The sequence below is a fragment of the Camellia sinensis genome, chromosome 14, assembly GCF_055761805.1.
Source record: "Camellia sinensis isolate YWXY chromosome 14, ASM5576180v1, whole genome shotgun sequence".
NCBI classification, from domain to species: Eukaryota; Viridiplantae; Streptophyta; class Magnoliopsida; order Ericales; family Theaceae; genus Camellia; species Camellia sinensis.
Genome location: NC_138974.1, coordinates 71,485,047 through 71,505,149, shown reverse-complemented (window position 1 = coordinate 71,505,149; position 20,103 = coordinate 71,485,047). Strand labels below are relative to the sequence as shown.

General features: G+C 41.9%; 1 protein-coding gene across 1 annotated transcript; it reads right to left on the bottom strand.

Moving 5' to 3' along the window:
• Window positions 1–15,507: 15,507 nt before the first annotated feature.
• LOC114317258 (cytochrome P450 93B2-like) lies at window positions 15,508–17,307 on the bottom strand. The gene is made up of 2 exons (XM_028263971.2): window positions 16,366–17,307; window positions 15,508–16,285 (listed from the first exon to the last, which is right to left on the bottom strand). The coding sequence occupies exons 1-2, from the start codon at window positions 17,266–17,268 to the stop codon at window positions 15,617–15,619; spliced, it is 1,572 nt and encodes a 523-aa protein (XP_028119772.2). The 5' UTR covers window positions 17,269–17,307; the 3' UTR covers window positions 15,508–15,616.
• Between the last annotated feature and the right edge of the window lie 2,796 nt (window positions 17,308–20,103).

The window sequence follows — 20,103 nt, the reverse complement described above, 5'->3', positions numbered from 1 at the left end:
CCCTACTACTGCCTGCAACGTCACCCACGTCTCTTGTTGACCGGAGGCCTTGTAGCAGGAGAAAAATTCCTCCACAGTCATGGCCACCCCTCTGGTTGCTTGCTGCCAGGAACTCGCACAGGCCATTAGTATTTTCCAAGTGTTCAGCATCAACTGCCATATCGCCACTTCTAGTTTGTTCAGCACGTCCACCACTACTTGAGGGAGAGGTAGCCTCAAGCCTCCTCGCAACGCTTCCTCGTAGAGATTGAATTCGTCCGACCGTACATCCGACGCCCTCTCCCTAGATGTGGGCAACCTCAGCCCTATTTCCGAGGGAATTTGGTACTTCCTCCTTATTCCCTCCAACTCCTCTGCCATAAGTATTGATCTGTCTGGCTTGGTGTGCCAGTGGTCCGACTCCACTTAACTAATAGGTCTCGCCGCTACAATCATTGTCCTAGGACGAGCCTGCACCGCCTGACTACCTATCCCCTCCATTCACTCTGCACGGTACTGTTTTACCAACCCCACCCCATTGTCGTCGCCTAACAGATCAAGCCTTGCGGTTGCTACTTCCTTTTGAGCCATTTCTCTTGTGTGTCTGCGAATGGCTTCGGACACGGGCACAAGAAAGTTCACAAAATGTTGCAGAGGTGTATCACTAGAAACAAACGAGTTTACTTTTGGGACGTGCTGGTTTTTTGCACAAAGATTGGTAAAACGGATAAAACTAAACGCCCAAGGCTTGCCTGTATTCCAAGGGTCACGGTCAAATCCTGCCAGTTTGAAAATTTTCAAAAAATTTTCAAAGCCGCCTTTTCAAACATCCTATATTGACCTATCAGTTCATTTTTGCTCAACGCCTAACCTTCCGGATTATGGGATTCCGCCACGTGTACGACCACGATCCACTGCCCCCTTCCCCTACCTTGTTTTTTCCACTTCAAATCACTACGCGCCCCGCCACTCCTTGAGCCCTGTGCACCACCATTCCTCCTCACAGTCGGTCACCCTTCGCGGTCGGCCCCCATCACAGTCGGTCCCCCCACTCGGTCACCCTTCATGATCGGCCTTCGCGGTCGGCCCTCCCCCCACTCGGTCACCTTTCGCAGTCGGCCCTCCTCACACTCAGTCACCCTTCGCGGTCAGCCCTCCTCACAGTCGGTCCCCCTCGCCCCGCCAGTCTCTCACAACCCTCGTTTTCTTCATTATTCCCTTCATTGGACTAAAGTTGCACTTGGGAATGGGGGACTACTGACATGGGTAAGCCCATAAAGGCTATAGCCCACTACTTAGGGCCCAATACATAATTCAAATACTAAAGCCCAACGTTACTGGAGCTCAACATGGCATTAAGAACCAATGACATCTAAACGCGTGGCAAGAGAAGACAAACCACATAAGCAGACAAAGATCCTGCAAAGTTATTGCACTGCACATCAGCCATTAATGAAGTTCCTTACTGCATTTATTACGATAACCCCTCCCAGTCGAGACAGAACGACCTCACCATGAACAAGGCAAGCTAGAGCATAGACTTTCGGCCAAGATGACAGATCGGAAAGGACAACGAAATGATTACCAGAGGATATAAGCAGGCATCGAAGACAAGAAGAAGGTTAAGCTTTTTATCACTAATCTATCTCTACATTTCATCTCTCTTCTAACTTGCTCGTCGGAGGGTTCGCTGGGGGACTCCCAGTTCCCTGTTGAACTCTTGTGCAGGTCTCTTTGTGGGCTTGGTACCTCGGTCACCGGTTTGGGAAGTGTGGATCAGTCCGACCTGTTCCATCTGAAACACGCGGTATTATCAATTAACACTACAAATGTCGTATCCAAATGTGCATATGATACACATTTCATAGAATTTTCTAACTAAATTATTTAACTAATTTTTGTATTACTCTAAATTCAAAATAATTTTATTTCAAACATATCTGACCATACTTGTACCTTTGTTTTTAGGGCAAATTACACAAATAGTCCCTATAGTTTGGGGTTTGTGTCACTTTGGTCACTGACTTTTCAATTGTGTCACTTTGGTCCATGGCTTTTCAATTGTGACGCATTTGACCTTGAATTTTAAATCTTGTTCCAAATAAGGACAATTGAAGTTACCATTGTTTAATTTTAAGGGCAAAATCGTCAATTTAATAAAATATAAACTAATTTGACAAAAATAAATGTCAAAAAAATATTTTAAATTTTTTAAAAATTATTTTTATCCACCAATGATAAAATTATTTAAAATTAATAAAAATTACATGATTAATTTTCCATGATTATCATACAAACACATAATAAAAATTAATTTGGTAAAATAAATAAATAAATGTTTAAAAGATTTATCAATTTTACATAATTTTATTTTTAGTGGGTAGAAATAATTTTTAAAAATCCAAAAATATTTGTTTAATATTTATTTTTGTCAAATTAGTTTATATTTTATCAAATTGATGATTTTACCCTTGAAAAATTTAATAATATTTTCAATTGTTCTTATTTGAAACAAGATTCAAAATTCATGATCAAATGTGTCACAATTGAAAAGTTACGGACCAAAGTGACACAAGTCCCAAACTATAGGGACTATTAGTGTAATTCACCCTTGTTTTTAAGATTTTACCATATGGATATATCAATATCATACTAATATCTGCAAGGATGGATCTAGAGGAGTACGGGCAGGAGCGAATGTACCTTCAAAAATTTGAAAAATATCATATATTATACTGGAAAATTTTAAATAATTAAAAATTATAAGAATTTGTACCTCTAAATATACTTTTGCACCCCTATAGTGATAATTCTGAATCTATCCCTACCTATACACGAGCTTTATAAAAAATAAAATTTAATAATAATATATTTTGTGTAATATTTTAAGGGTAAATTATACTATCCTACTTAGAAATTTGATAAAAATTTAATAAATTCTATAATTTTAATATATTTACCTGCTTCGTTAATGATTTAACTGTAAAATTAATTTACACAATTAATTTCCTATTTTAGCCTTGATCACAATTGCTTTGTCAAATTGCAAATGCTATCCTTCTCCATTTCATCAAATTGAGCAGAAACTGACTGCAAACTCAAAGCCTAGAAATATTTACACACGTAATCTTGTTTAATCGTTTTATGTTTATTGGGTGGAAATTTGTGTGAAGAATTGTAATACATTATTTTGATACTATAGATCGATTAAAATTATCGTAATAGAACTCGTAGTAAACTCACGTGCCCAAACAGTGTCCTTTAAAAGAATCCACCTTACCAAAAAAAAAAAAAAAAAAAGGATTACATTCAGAGGTGCCATACATATCTGTCTCTATGGAGCCACAAGGTCTTTATAATTCGGCCCAACAACCACTACAAGAAATAACCCAAGCTTAAGATGAAATAAATAATTACATAAAATCTCTATAATAAATGTGGGGATGTATTTTCTGAATACCAACACGTGGCATGGTGATGCCGACGTGTCAGCCGAGGTGCCACGTGTCTTGATAGTTATGCCGAGGTTACCTAGGCAAGGCCGAGGTGATCTCCGAAGATATCGGAATCCGAGATAAGCGGATAAGGGACAAGAGTCCTAAAGTAAAGGGAAGACTTTGCTAAGATAAAGATAAAGCTCTTAGGGAGTTTATCTTTATCTCTTGAAGAGTCCAAAGTTAACATTGAATTGGAATCCATAGAAGTCAGACTTCAAGTGGGACTTGGATTTAGTAAACTATAAAAGAGAGGCACCCCCGTGGGTCTAAGGTACGCAGTTTTATACTCAAGCCTGTGAGTTTAGCACTTGATTATCTTTGAGAGATATACTAACTTGATCGTCAGAGAGCCCCGGGGTGGAGGAGCCACCGCCGGAGCCTTTTCTTTCTGTTGCAGGTTCCTTGAAGCCATCTATTCTGCCGGTGCTCTCCAGCTGATTACTAGGCGGGCAGTGCGGTCAAAAAATTACCCACACAATTTGGCGCCGTCTGTGGGAAGCTTAGAAGAATAGATGGCCAGTGACGGACAAAGGGAAAACATTGGGGGCGACATTCCTGCTGGGAGTGGTAGACCAATTGACCTTGACGTTGAAGGAGACAACCACAGTACAGAAAATCATGACCAGGGCCACGGAGAAAAAGACGTCGGCCAGGAGGGCGACGCTTCAAAAAGGACAAACCAAAGCAAGTACTACAACGAAGATAACCTTCAGGTTTGGAGGGATAGGTGCCTACGAAGGGATGAGGAAGTAAAAGACTTGGCAAACAAGCTGGCAGACCTACAGTCAGTGGTCAACTTCATGATGCAAAACAATGTTATGCAGCCACCATACCCGCTGCAAGATACGCCGATGCCAGCGATTAATACCCAGAAGGGAGGAAGAAAAGCAATCCCCGAAGCCCCTCAGCACACCAGGAGTGGAAGGCACTTACACCGACCTTCCAGGGAAGTCGGACGAGAGGAGCCGAGGCAAGAAGAGTCCCGAAGAATGAAGGATCCAGGACCCAAAGAACATCGGCATGTTCAAGGGCAGGCACTCTGCTTTGACACAACCCATGGAGAAAGATCAAAACGGGCCCACCACGAGGCCGAAAGTAGTATGCCAAAAAGATTGAAGTCCAGAGATAGTCGAGCTCCAAGTAGGAGTAAGGAAGACTTGAGGGACTATTTCAAAAGGAGGCAGCAGAATGTTGAAGCCGAGGTCACTTCCAAAGTTAAGCCGAGAACACCATTCTCGGTGGAACTGGTCAAATTTGAAGCACCAAAGAGATTCAGTATGCCGAGGTTCCAAATTTATGATGGTAAGTTAGACCCCAGCTTTCATGTTGGACTATACCTGAACTCAATGGCATTATATAGTGGGAACGAGCCATTGCTCTACAAAGTATTTCCCTCATCCTTTGGGGAAATTGCATCCGATTGGTTCCATAAGCTACCAAAGGGAAGCGTGAAGACATGGGAGGGCCTGGCCGAGATGTTTGTTTCCAAGTTTGTAACGAACAAACTACAGCCCTTAAAGGTCGACGCCCTGATGGCTTTAAGAATCACCAAGGAAGAAGGCCTTAGGGCCTACGCGAAGAGATACTATGAGGTGTTCAATCGAATACCCGAATGCAACCAAGAAGTGGCGGTCGTATCTCTCAAGAACGGCTTGAAAGATGACTACCCACTACGGAAGTCTCTGGCAAAAACATTGCCAAAAAGCATGGAGGAACTCATGGCGAGAATCGAGAAGTACGCTAGAGCCGAGGAAGATACGTCGGGAAACAAAGAGATAAAGCAGGAGAAGGGAAACGGCTCGCCGAAGCGAGGCCGAGGCACCAACGGGCCGACCAAACAAGAAACAGAATTAAAGGGTAAACAGGCAGTGACGACGGTGTTCCAAATCCCTATCCATAAAGTCCTGGACCAAATATGAAATCAACCCTATTTCAGGGCACCGGTAAGAGCACCAGGGGAATTTATGGGAAGAAACGTTGGTAGGCGCTGTGCTTACCATAATGAAGAAGGACACCCAACTCAGGGTTGCAGAGCCTTAAAAGCACACTTAGAAGACCTAGTTAGGCAAGGCCATCTGAGGGACCTTGTTGATGAGGCCAGGACAAGAGAAGAACAGGCAAGATTGCCTCAAGCACCAGCAGCACCGCCTCCCCCAGCACAGCAACCACAGGCATGAGGACCACGGGTGGTTAATGTAATCCACTCAAAGGTGAACGAAAGCAACATTCGGGGAGAAACCCAAAGAGTAAAACACCTACAGCACGTAAACCAGGTCGGATACAAAAGACCTCGGCCTGAAAAATGCCAAGGACTGATGATAACTTTCACTGAAGCCGACCTGGAGTTGGTCCAACATCCGCATAATGATGCCTTGGTAGTATCCCTCCAGGTTGGGGAGTGCCAAGTGAAACACATCCGGATAGATCAAGGCAGCTCTTGTGACATCATGTACGTCAGATGTTACAAGGAGTTGGGCTTTCACCCAGACGACATGGAGCAATCGAATGGCCCGATGGTCGGCTTCAACGGAACGCTGACGTGGCCACTTGGCGCAACAAGCTTGGAAGTTCAAGCCAGCACAAAGAAAATCAAGGCGGAATTCATTGTGATTGATACGCCCTCGCCGTATAACATCATCTTGGGAAGGCCTTGGTTGCATGCAATGGGGGTAGTTCCCTCAACGTTGTATCAACTATTGCGGTTCCCAACAGAACATGGGATTGAAGAAGTCAGAGGAGATCAACTACAGGCAAAAAGTTGTTCCATGGTAGCAATGAAGTCTACTTGCAGCATTTAAGAGCCAAAAGAAGCAGAGATTGAAGACGAGGACATAGAGGTCCTTGAAGATGTCGGCAAGGAGCCAACCGAAAAGAGTGAAGAGACACTAAAGAAAATTCTTGTCCAGGAAGGCGACGAAGAACGCTTCTTTCTTCTCGGTTCAGGCTTAGCCGAAGAAGAGGAAAGAGAACTAGAAGATTTTTTGAGAGCCAACATTGAGGTGTTCGCCTGGACACCTTACGAGATCCCTGGCATTGACCCCGAGGTCACTTGCCACAGACTGAATGTCGATAGGTCGGCAAAACCTGTGATTCAACGAGCTAGAAGACCGACGTTGATGCACGTCGAAGCAGTAGAAGAAGAAGTAGATAGACTTCTGGAGGCCAGGGCCATCCGAGAAGTTCACTACCCAACTTGGCTATCCAACACAGTAGTGCTGAAAAAGAAGAACGAAAAATGGAGGGTTTGTGTAGACTTTACAAGCCTCAACAAAGCCTGCCCCAAAGACAGCTTTCCTCTACGCAAGATTGACCAGCTCGTAGACGCTACTTCAAGGCATGAAAGGAAGAGTTTTCTGGATGCATACAGGGGGTACCACCAGATTGCCATGTGCCCTCCAGACGAGGAGAAAACCACGTTCATCACCCCTAAAGGCCTGTACTGTTACAAGGTAATGCCTTTTGGGTTGAAAAACGCAGGAGCAACTTACCAAAGGTTAGTAACAAAAATGTTCAAGCACCTGATTGGCAAAACGGTAGAAGTCTACATCGATGACATGGTCGTGAAGACCAAGAAATCTAAGAGTCATCTTGCCGACCTAAAAGAGGTCTTTGATATACTCAAAACATACCGGCTCCGACTCAACGCATCAAAGTGCGCATTTGGCGTTGGATCAGGTAAGTTTTTAGGGTATTTGGTAACAAGAAAGGGCATTGAGGCCAGCCCAGACCAAATCAAGGCCATCCTAGAGCTACAGAGCCCGACGTCGGCAAAACAGGTTCAGATGCTTACTGGAAGGGCCGCAGCCCTAAATAGGTTCATCAGCAGAAGCTCAGATAAATGTAGACCCTTCTTCAACCTGGTGAAAAAAGCCACAGACTTTCTGTGGACAGAAGAATGCGAAGCCGCTTTAACCGACCTAAAGAAGTACTTGACCATAACTTCGGTTCTTTCCAATCCAGAACCAAGGGAAGAACTGTTTTTGTACTTGGCAGTTTCAGAACACGCAGTAAGTGCAGTACTAATCTGAGAAGAAAAATGGGAGCAAAAAGTTGTTTATTATGTTAGTAAAACCTTGGCCGATGCAGAAACAAGGAATCTACCACTGGAGAAATTAATGCTAGCCTTAGTAATGGCTTCAAAGAAGTTGAACCATTACTTTCAGGTGCACAAGATTGTGGTCCTAACAGAACACCCACTGAAGTCCTTGTTGCAACAAGGAGACTTAACAGGAAGGATAGCAAGATGGGCAGTAGCCCTAGGCCAGTATGACTTGGAGTTCAGGCCAAGAACAGCAATTAAAGGCCAAGTTTTGGCCGACTTCGTGGCAGAATTCACACCCGAAACCATTAAACATCGGGCTCCGTTGAGCCAGGATGAGCATTGTCCCAGCAAGCAAAAGGAATCCCAGCCTAGGGCAAAAGAACAAAGGAAGGAAAAACTCAGACCCTACAGCATCTACATCGGCGATTCATTCAGACTGTTCGTCGATGGAAGTTCGAACCGACAAGGAGTGGGGGCAGGAGTACTGCTGATATCTCCAGATGGAGAAATAATAGAACAGTCCATCCGTTTGGGGTTCAAGGCCTCAAACAATGAAGCGGAATACGAAGCATTAATTGCAGGGCTAAAACTGGCAGCAGCAGCAGAAGCAGATGAGGTAATAGTTTTTTGTGATTCACAACTTATTGTTAACCAGTCCACAGGTGAATTTACAACCAGGGACGAAAGGATGTCGGTATATGCAAAAGAGGTCATCAGATTGGCAGCCCTATTTTAAAACTGCTGACTACTTCAAGTTAGCCGAGATGACAACACCCACGCCGACGCGTTGGCAAACCTGGCAAGTTCAATGCAGACTGGAAAAACAAGAACAATTATGATCGACTATATGTCAGGCCCGAGCATAGAACCAAAGAGCACAGAACAGGAAGCAATGTGTGTGGACATGGGGCCAAGCTGGATGGATGCAATTGTTGCATTCCTAAAAGAAGGAAAGCTGCCAGAAGATCGTAAAGAAGCACACAAAGTCAGGCTGAAATCGGAAAGATTCTGTTTGACAGAAGATGGACACCTCTACAAAAGGTCCTTTACTGGACCACTTGTAAGGTGCGTACACCTTTTGCAGGTTGAAGATTTCCTGTATGAAATTCATGAAGGAATTTGTGGAAGCCATGCTGGGGGCAGATCATTAGCCCACAAGGCCATTACCCAGGGGTGTTGGTGGCCCTACATGTAGAAGGATACAGAAGCCTACGTAAAGAAGTGTGAACAATGCCAAAAGTTTGCACCTTTGATACATCAGCCAGCCTCTGACCTAAACCCAGTATCCAGCCCTTGGCCGTTTGCCCAATGGGGCATGGATCTGGTTGGGAAACTTCCCCAGGCAACTGGGCAGAGAAAATACTTGCTGGTAGCAACAGATTATTTTACGAAATGGATAGAGACAGAGCCTCTTGACAAAATCCGAGATGTGGACGTCAATAACTTTATATGGAGAAACATCATCACCAGATTTGGGATTTCAAGAGCAATAGTTGCCGACAACGGAACACAGTTTGACAGCAAACTCATCAAGAACTTTTGTGCGAAATTCAAGATCAAAAATTACTTTTCAACACCAAGTTTTCCCCAAAGTAATGGGCAAGCAGAAGCATCAAACAAAGTAATTTTGGATGGAATAAAGAAGAGGCTGTAGGCAGCAAAAGGGAAGTGGGTAGACGAATTGCCCAATGTGCTTTGGGCATATCGGACTACGCCGAGAAGGTTAACAGGGGAATCCTCTTTTACCATGGCTTATGGAACAGAAGCAGTCATCCCATTAGAGATCGGCATCCCAGGGATCAAGACCCAGGGAGTAGAGAATGACACCAATGACATACTCTTGGCCCGAGATCTGGATCTTCTGGAAGAACGAAGAGAAAAAGCTGCAATTCAGCTAGCAGTATACCAGCAACAGCTTGCTAGAGCTTACAACAAGAAGGTCAATCCAAGAGATTTTCAGGTCGGCGACCTAGTCCTAAGAAAAGTCGTCGGCAACAAAAAGGATCCCAGAGAGGGCAAGCTTGGCCCAAATTGGAAAGGACCCTACAGAATTACTTCAGTATTAGGCAATGGAGCTTATCGGCTTGAAGATAACGAGGGCAAAGCACTGCCAAGACCTTGGAACACTTGTAATTTGAAATTATTCTACCATTAGATGTGCAGTATTTTTGGCCGATGTCGTCAATAAAATCTTTTCCCTTTTCTTAAAACACATATATCTGATAAAGTTACATATTGGTGTTTTTTGAGATATAAAAAATGAGAACCCAAGTAGAACTCAGGTTCACATTGGGGGCAGAGAGAAGACAGAGACACTTAATTCACTTGTTGAAATTTGTAGCAATTTACAAGTTGGAGTTAAGCTGATTCCTTAATTCACTTGTTGAAATTTGTAGCAATTTACAAGTTGGAATTAAGCTAATTCCTTATCTTCACTTGTTGAAATTTGTAGCAATTTACAAGTCGAAGTTTAGCCGAGATTATTCCTTAATTCACTTGTTGAAATTTGTAGCAATTTACAAGTTGGAGTTAAGCTGATTCCTTAATTCACTTGTTGAAATTTGTAGCAATTTACAAGTTGAAATTAAGCTGATTCCTTATCTTCACTTGTTGAAATTTGTAGCAATTTACAAGTCGAAGTTAAGCCGAGATTATTCCTTAATTCACTTGTTGAAATTTGTAGCAATTTACAAGTTGGAATTAAGTTGATTCCTTATCTTCACTTGTTGAAATTTGTAGCAATTTACAAGTCGAAGTTAAGCCGAGATTATTCCTTAATTCACTTGTTGGAATTTGTATCAATTTACAAGTTGGAATTAAGCCGATTCCTTATCTTCACTTGTTGAAATTTGTAGCAATTTACAAGTTGGAGTTAAGTTGATTCCTTAATTCACTTGTTAAAATTTGTAGCAATTTACAAGTTGGAATTAAGCTGATTCCTTATCTTCACTTGTTGAAATTTGTAACAATTTACAAGTCGAAGTTAAGCCGAGATTATTCCCTAATCCACTTGTTAAAATTTGTAGCAATTTACAAGTTGGAGTTAAGCTGATTCCTTATCTTCACTTTTTGAAATTTGTAGCAATTTACAAGTTGAAGTTAAGATTACTGTTTCTCTTTACTTGTTGAAATTTGTAGCAATTTACAAGTCGAAGTGAAGCCAAGGTTATAGTTTGCAACTTATAGTAATCTACAAGTTGATCCAACCAAAGAAGATGCTTAACACTTGTTGAAATTTGTAGCAATTTACAAGATAATGTTAAGCCGACATGTGATCATCTGTTGAAATTTACAGCAATTTACAGGTTGAGGTAAAAGCTAAGTATATTGTTTAAACACTTGTTGAAATTTATAGCAATTTACAAGTAGGTTAGACCGAGATCACTGTTTAAATACTTGTTGAAACTTGAGAAGAAGCTTGCAAAGTTAAACATTGAATAGTATATGTTAAACACTTGTTGGAATTTGTGAAGAGTTTGCAGGTCTGTATCTTGCCGAAGTAAAACGTTATTGAACCCGAGGTACGTAACCCCGAGAAGATTGCACAAAGGAGGCAAAATGGGAAGGCATGCAAAATATTCCAAGTATAGAATCATACAGACGCAATCAAGAGAAATTAAAGATTAAAGCGTTCAGACGAAAACAGTTGCAGTTGTATACAAAGAAGGCACTACGGCCAACCAGAAATAAAGTTATATTCAACAGAAGCAGAAGATACATCAGTTAAATAGAAGAGCTTACATTGTTTCAAAACCAGAAGTACAGAAAAGCTTATATTATCCAAAGAAACAAAAAGAGTACGGAAGACATCCAAAGTTATGATTCTTCAGTTTCAGGAGTGATTTGGGTCTGGACCTCGGCAGATTCCTGGGGAACTACTTCGGCAGCCTTCTCTGCAGCCAGCTCGGCATCAATCTCTGCAAGCGTTTTGTCAAGACTTCTTTCAGCTAAGAGAAGGTCGGATGATAATTGCCCTATAATAGCTTCCCTGGGCGCCTCCCCAACCTCATCACCCTCTTCATCCAAAGTTAAGTCCATGACTTGCTCAGTTGGAGTAGGGGACTTGGCCTCAGCAGCATCCTTGGATTTCCTCACCAAGGCCTCATCATCATCCTTGGATTTCCTCACCAAGGCCTCATCATCATTGTTATCCTCATCCTCAGCTTCAGACTCAGACTCAGATTCTTCTTCGGCCTGACTTGGAGGTGGAAGAGGAGGAAATGGGAGAGGAATAGCATCGGCATTGCGGAAAGGCGAGTCAACAGGGAGATCAAGTTTTTTTTATCAGGGACATCCAAACAAGGGAAAATCCTCTGTTGCATGCCTGCCTGACTTGAAGCTTGTAATCCTCAGTGACGTCGGCCACGCCCTGAGCATATGTCTTCTCGTCAGCCTCTTTGATTTTGGCTTCCTTTGTGGCCAAGGCTTCCTGAAGTTCTTTCTCGGCCTGGGCCGCTCTCGCCTCGGCCTCTTTCTTTTGGGATTCAGCAACTGTCTTGATGGCCTCAGCAGATTCAGCCTTTTCCTCGGCTAAGGTTTGGGCTTTGGTGGCAGCCTCAGCCTGGTCTTCCAACTTTTTTCATTTTTGAAAGAAGAGTTTTGTTCTCCTTTTTGAGGGCAGAAACCTCCCTCCTCAGGTTGACCAGCTTCTCTCGATTTTGGAAAGATTGCATTGAAAATGAGTGGGCATTCTGGATGGCCTAAAAAAAAAAAAAAAAAAATAGAAGTGTTAGAAAATATTTTTAAATACAAAACAGAATGGAAGAAAAAGTACCGAGCAGGAACACTTACTTGAAAAGAGTGCTGGAGCATTAGGGCATAGTTCTCATATTCACTATACCCGGCATTCCGCTCCAAATCACCAGGAAGGAGCAGCGCCGTAGTAAGGGCAACGCCGACATTTATGTCATCGGCGCTTTCATTGGTCATTATGGGCCTATCTTCCAGAGTAATCTGGGGAACCCAAGGAACATCAGATTTTTTGGACCCCGAGGTCGTCGCAGATGATGACCTCGGCTTCTTGGGTTGAGTAGATTGTGATGGCTGGGATTTTGCACGCCTCTTCCCAGCGGAAGGTTGAGATTTGCTTCTTTTAGCCAGCTTGGAGATGGGTAGAGCATCCTCAGCCTCAACCTCAGTAGCCTTGGCCTTAGGGTAGGCCTTCTTAGTTCTTTTTGGCTTCGGTGGGGGCAAAGGTTGGGTCGGAACAGCATCAACGTCGGTTGGAAGGTCGGCTAGGAGATCTTGGGCAACAGGCTTCAGGCGACCCATCTCAGCAGTTTTTACGAGTCTTCGCCGACGTTTTCTTTCTGGGATTGGGATTATGTATGGGCCAGAAGTTGATGGTTGGTCGGCTGGATCAGAGGTTGACCCTTGGTCAGCCCGAGATGTTGATTCTGTTTGTAGAGTGGCAGCAGAGAGAGGAGATAGGCTCTTCTTCTTTCTATTTGGGACGTCGGGCAGTGTGGATTTGTATGTGGGAATAAAATTCAGTAACAGGGGAGCCTTGCGCTTGTGGATTGGAAGATCTAGAAGCTTCTTTAAATCTTTTCCAGGGAAGAAGGATTGGCGGAAGTTTTTTGGTGGCTGATGAAGATCTGCAGGACAAACAAACAGACATTAGAAACAGACAAAGTTTTGAAGACTTGGAAAAGAAATAACTAAGTATTGACGCTAGGCTCTTACCCTTGCCCTCTTTAACTGTTCGAGGAAGAGGGTAGAGGTGAACATCTTCGTCTGGACCAAATTCCCAATTTCCCTAAGCAATGACAAAGTCATCCCCGGCTCCCTTGTTGGAGTCCGGGAGGTCGGCTACAATTTTGAATTCAGTAGACCTCGGCTTGAGGTAGTAGACGTAACCTTTTCCTGCAGGTTAAGGGGGCACATGGTATAACAATATTGTACATCGGCAAGGGTGATCCTAACATTCTCCTGCCTAGCTAGGGCTATGATACCATTGATCACTAGATAAGAGTTTATGGCAAGTTGCATAGGGTTCAACTTGTAAAAATGAAGAATTTCGCGAAAAAGAATGTTAAGTGGGAGCCGAAGTCCGCACTCAGTAAAAGCTACTATAGGAAAGGGCATTGAATCATCTATGGGCATGATGGAGTCACTATCTTCAGCTAGCCTCAGATGGACATCGACAGGAATAGAGAACTCCTGCCTAAAGTACTCGAGTTTGGTTGGGGTATCTACCTTATGTCTCCACATACCCATAACGTCGGCCTAAAAACAGAGGGTTAGGTTTCAGAAAGGAAGGTGTTCTTAAGGGGTGATCGGGACCTCGGCGAAACCCTAGGTATATGCTGGTAAGGATTGTTTCAGTTTTCCCTAAAGATTGAAGGTTCTATAGACAAAACCCAAACCTAAATCTATGAAGGCAAGAATTAAAGGCAGAGATCTGGAAAACAACACAGGAAACAAGAAACAAAGAATGATGTTTCAAAATCAAGAACAGAGGTATGGTTCTCAAAAGCGAAAGAAATACAGGCTCAAGAACAAAGGCAAAAAAGTATTGAAACAGTACAAGTGTTCAAGACATAAGTGAAATCATGGAATAAGTGCGTCCAGACAAATAGTTCAGCAAAATCAAAGGTTTGAAACAGAGCAATAATGGCAGCAAGTAAACAAAAGCACATAGAAGAAATTTGGAATAAAAGGAGCAGAGGCTTACCATAACAAATGAAGCCGGAATAAAAGGTCGCCGAGGTAACGCAACGGTTGCAGACACAACGGAACGGCGAAAGCTTCAAAGGAAGAACGAAGACGGTTGCAGAGCTTAGAGCTAGAGCAATGTCGGATTTGAGAAGGTTTAAGAGAGAGAGAAAGCCAGAAAATCGAAAACAAAAGTAAAGAGACGAAAAGAAGGGGGGAAAAGTTTTGTCAAAAACTTGAAACGGCGGCAAAAGCAGGGCATTTATTACGCCTGGAACAACGTACACGTCAGACGGCGCAGATAGGTGAAATACAGCTTTCAGGCGCGTCACAGACACGGGCCAATAAGGATAAAACACGTAAGAGGAACGGTTGAGAAAAGGTGCATGACAGCTCATGCGCGTGGAGGAGTTCGTTTGAAGTTCTTGTTCTTTGATGAAGGCATGTCGGCCTAAAATGAATGATCTCGGCCAAAAGGTTCTTACGCCGAAGTACTAGAAAAAAATACAGATATAGGTTCCATCACCTCAGAATGCCGAGGTAATAAAACCTAGGGGGCAGTTGTGGGGATGTATTTTCTGAATACCAACACGTGGCATGGTGATGCCGACGTGTCAGCCGAGGTGCCACGTGTCTTGGTAGTTATGCCGAGGTTACCTAAGCAAGGCCGAGGTGATCTCCGAAGATATCGGAATCTGAGATAAGCGGATAAGGGACAAGAGTCCTAAAGTAAAGGGAAGACTTTGCTAAGATAAAGATAAAGCTCTTAGGGAATTTATCTTTATCTCTTGAAGAGTCCAAAATTAACATTGAATTGGAATCCATAGAAGTCAGACTTCAAGTGGGACTTGGATTTAGTAAACTATAAAAGAGAGGCATCCCGTGGGTCTAAGGTACGCAATTTTATACTCAAGCCTGTGAGTTTAGCACTTGATTATCTTTGAGAGATATACTGACTTGATCGTCGGAGAGCCCTCGGGTGAAGGAGCCACCGCCGGAGCCTTTTCTTTCTGTTGCAGGTTCCTCGAAGCCATCTATTCTGCCGGTGCTCTCCAGCTGATTACTAGGCAGGCAGTGCGGTCAAAAAATTACCCACACAATAAAGAATAAATAAAAACAATAAAAAATATCAAATTATTCTCTATAAGAGGTGAACCCGTAACTTTTCACCTCATAAAATATTAAACAAATATGCTTCAAAACATAAATAATGAAGTATTTCACAAAGATCGTGTCTTGCCTTCTTATTGCCTATTCACAAACATAAATAATGAAGTATTCCCTATTCATATTGCCTTCTTAACCACATGATCGTGTCTCAAAATTTTTGTCTTCTAATCATATCATGCAATTAAAAGTTTATTGATAAAAAAATCGTGTGATTAGAAATTTATTGGGGAAAAAAATTTTGGGTACTAAAAATACCTGTCTAAGGATAAAACTACCGATTAAGAAGGGTATAAAGTTGATTGATTCGTGCTATCGGCATGCACACGAGATCATGGGCCCTCGGAGCAGTCATCCCGGGCTGTTCAGTCATGTCAACCACTCTATCACCATTCATCTTCACCCCGCTCTGATTTACTGCCTTCCACTCGAAGCACTGTATCATTCCCCCCAGCACTGCAGGCAGCTCTTGCATGGCCAAAGAACTGCCAGGACAGCCTCTCCTCCCAGTACCAAAGGGCAGCAGCTGAAAATGCTGGCCCTTAACATCTATTAGGCCCACTGGGCCACCGTTTTCGGGCCTCAAGAACCGCTCGGGCTTGAAATCCAATGGGCTCTCCCAGTACTCGGGATTTCTTGCAATAGACCAAATGTTTACAAATAGGACAGAGTTGGCAGGGATGTTGTATCCATAGACCATGCAGTCCTGTACTGATTTTCTTATGATCATGGGGAGTGGAGGGTGAAGCCGGAGTGTTTCCTTTATGATGGCTTGGATGTATGGAAGATTTGGACCGTCTGATTCGCTTACTAACCGATGTTTCCCAACCACGTTATCGATCTCCTCTTGTGCTTTTTGGAGCACTCTTGGATTGTTGATGAGCTCTGCTAATGCCCATTCAAGTGCAATTGCTGATGTATCTGTAGCAGCCGTGAAGAAATCCTATAAAACAAAATGTAAATTAATATATGCCTTGATTTTTTGATATATTGTACAAAAGTTTGTGATAATTATATAATTACCAAAATCAAACCCTTAATTTGATCTCTGGTGCATTTGATGTTCAAATTGTCATCTTCTGAAACATCAAGCAATATGTCGAGAAAATCCTTGGCGTGACGATCTCCAAGATTCGGTGATTTTCTTTCATGTTCCCGGTTTGTGATAATCCTTTCAAGCAATGCATCGTACCTTGAGTGAATGTCCTCAACCCTCTTCCGAATCCCCTGCAAATCCAAGTTCTTGAAAACCCAAATGAAATCTGACACGTTAAATTCTCCGAATATCTGTGTCACCTCGCGGGCAAGAGTTCGAGCTTCCTCAGCCTCACCCGTAACACCTATCATCATCTGAGAGATGATAGTGTTTGTGAACTTTGACAGCTCTTTAGTGAGGTTCACAGCTTCACAATCATTGGCATTTTTCATGACAAGTTGAAGGAAGGCGTTTAGTTCTCTGGTTCGAACGGGAAGCGAATGATTGATACTACGATTGCCGAGAAGATCAGACATGCACAACTTATTGAGGAATTTCCAATACGGACCGTATGGCGCAAAGGCGAATGCAGAGTCGTAGGTGAGGCGATCGATGGCGATGGAATGCTTGCGAGATGAGAAATTGAGCTCGTGTGTCATGAGGAACTTTTTTGCAAGCTCGGGAGTGGAGACTACGAAGCATGGGACCGAGCCGAGGCGGAGGTGAAACAAGGGGCCGTAGAGGGAGGAGAGGTCGTGGAGGGAGCGGTGGAGGAAGGGGCTGAGGAGGTGGAGGTGGCCGACGATTGGCAAGGCGAATGGGCTTGGTGGGAGGCTGAGACGGCGGCGGACATGGGGTGGTTTTTGGAAGTGGTGGATGGAGAGGAGCAGGAGGAGGGTGGTGGAGATAATAATAAGGAGGAAGGTGGCAAAGGAGATGAAGTCCAACATGTTGCCCTGATTTCAAGAGATATGAAGACAACTACAGATGGCATTGTAGACGTTATGCTGCTATAAATAGAGGACTTTGGTATGGGCGGTGACACCTGTCTCAAAACAATAAATATGTATGTACCCAAATTTTTTTTATCAAATATGTTATATGGGTATAGGATTCACATGAGATGTGTAAGTTCCACATTTATGTGAGCTATTTATTAGAAATATTGGTAAAATATTTGGCATCGTTAACATTTTTCAAAAGGATATTTCGTACATAATATTTTTAATGTTTTTTTTTTAAATTTTATGATTCAAAATATATAAAAATAGAGTTTTTTTTTTTAAATTTAATATTATTATTATGTAACAACTTTAGGCATGGACCTAACTTGTTCAATGTTGGAGCAGTTTAGCGCAATTGTAGAGATAAAAGAATAATTGAAGATATTATTACTTAATTTTAACGGTAAAGTCATTAATTTGACAAAAATAAATGTCAAAAAAAATATTTTTGAATTTTTAAAAATTATTTCTATTTACTAAAGATAAAATTATGTAAATTTGATAAATCTTTTAGACATTTATTTGTTTTACCAAATTAATTTTTACCCACTAAAGATAAATTAATAAATCTTTAGTGGGTAGAAATAATTTTTAAAAATTCAAAATATTTTTTTGATATTTATTTTTGTCAAATTAGTTTATATTTTATCAAATTGATGACTTTGTCCTTGAAATTGAACAATGATATCTTCAATTGTTTTTATTTGAAATAAGATTTAATATTCAAAATTAAATGTGTTACAATTGAAAAGTGAGCGACCAAAGTGACATAAGTTCCAAACTATATGGGTTGTGAGTGTAATTCACCCAATCTTTAGCTATTAAAATAAAATGTAAAAAGCTCCTTACATAGTGATTTGAAAATATGAAATATATTGGATCATACTTAAAAATTAATAAAAATTGATCAAAATTTATTTTAAACCCCAATAAATGTGATTCTAAAAAAATAAAATAAAAAAATATGCATATCGGTAAGTTTTCTTCAAATTGTGCGACAAATATAAACAAAAATCATGGTTTCGATTCTCGCAACCATTTACACTACGGTTTTACACCCAACAATTGTTACTGCGTCACCGTAATCGTTACGGTGACTTCAACCATTTGTCAAAACCTTGTTTATAACCTATGTGAGTCGATTACTGACCACACTACCAATTAAGCATTTAGTTGGAGAACACCGGCAGAATATATTAAGCCCGAACGACCAGTCACAAAAAGAAGAGATTCCAGCGGTGGTTCGTCCACCTGGGGGCACTCCGACGATCAAGTTAGTTATCTCTCAAAGATATCAAAAGTGCTTAACTCACTATTTATAATACAAAAAGAATACCTTAGACCCATAAGGGTGCCTCTCTTTTATAGACAACACAAACCTAGTCCCAATAGAAGCATAGATTCAATGGACTTAGGATTACTACTAATCTTGGACTCCCAGTAGGATTGAGATAAACTCTCTAAGAATCTTATCTTTATCCAAACTGAAATCCTCTCTCATTTTAGGACTCTTGTTCCTTATTCACTTATCCCGGATTTCGGTTTCTTCGCAGATAACCTCGGCCTAGCCAAGATGATCTCGGCGTTATGATCAGGACACGCAGCACCTTAGCTGACACTTTGGTGACACCTCGGTCACGTGTTGTCATTCAAAAATTATGTCCCCACAATTGTCCCCTAGGTTCTATTATCTCGGCATCCTAAGGTGATGGAACCTATATCATTCCTTCCTTTAATCATGACATCAGTTTAACTTTAGCTTGTAAATTTTTCTTAAAATTTCAACAAGTGTTAAACATGACCTCGGTTTAACTTAAACTTGTAAATTTTTCTTAAAATTTCATCAAGTGTTTAACATGTCCTCCGTTTAACTTCAACTTGTAAATTTTTAAAATTTCAACAAGTGTTAAACATGACCTCGGTTTAACTTCAACTTGTAAATTTTTCTCAAAATTTCAACAAGTGTTAAACATGACCTCGGTTTAACTTCAACTTGTAAATTTTTAAAATTTCAACAAGTGTTAAACATGACCTGTGTTTAACTTCAACTTGTAAATTTTTCTTAAAATTTCAACAAGTGTTAAACATGAACTCGGTTTAACTTCAACTTGTAAATTTAAAATTCCAACAAGCGTCAAACATGATTTCGGTTTAACTTCAACTTGTAAATTTAAAATTTCAACAAGTGTTAAACCAGCCTTAGCTTGTAAATTCCAACTCCAAAGTATCATTCTCCAGCCCTATTTGATTCTCCATGCCCGACCTCTCGTGAAGGCTGGTGAGAATGCCCCTTTGCCCTGTCGTGCTGAGGGATTGCAAGAACCGTTTTCTACCCCCCTTTCTGGGCACCTTTCTTGGCCGCTAGAATCGGCGTATCTTGTAGCGGGAACGGTGGCTGCATGACGTTGTTCTGCATCAGGAAATTGACGACCATTTGCAGGTCTGCCAATTTGTTCGCCATTCCCTTCATCTCGTCGTCCCTCCGCAGGCATCTATCTTTCTATACCTAGAGGTTGTCCTCGTTATAATACCCACTCTAGTCCGATTTCTTCGATACGCCGCCCTCCTGGCCGACGTTCTTTCCTTCGTGATTCTTATCACAAGTCTCTTCGTTGCAGTTGTCTTCTTCGACGTCAAGGTCAATATGTTTTCCACTCTCAGTAGGGGTGTTGTCCCCAACCTTCTCTTTCTGTCCGTCGTTGGCCATCTATTCTCATTTCTTTTCCACAGATGGCGCCAAATTGTGTGTTAATTTCTGACCACACTACTAAATTAGTACTT

Excerpts from the sequence above, each read along its gene's own strand:
- LOC114317258 (XM_028263971.2), bottom strand. The coding sequence starts at position 17,268 with ATGTTGGACTTCATCTCCTTTGCCACCTTCCTCCTTATTATTATCTCC. Across the intron at positions 16,286-16,365 it reads AAATTAAGGGTTTGATTTTG|GATTTCTTCACGGCTGCTAC; the intron begins GTAATTATATAA and ends TTTGTTTTATAG.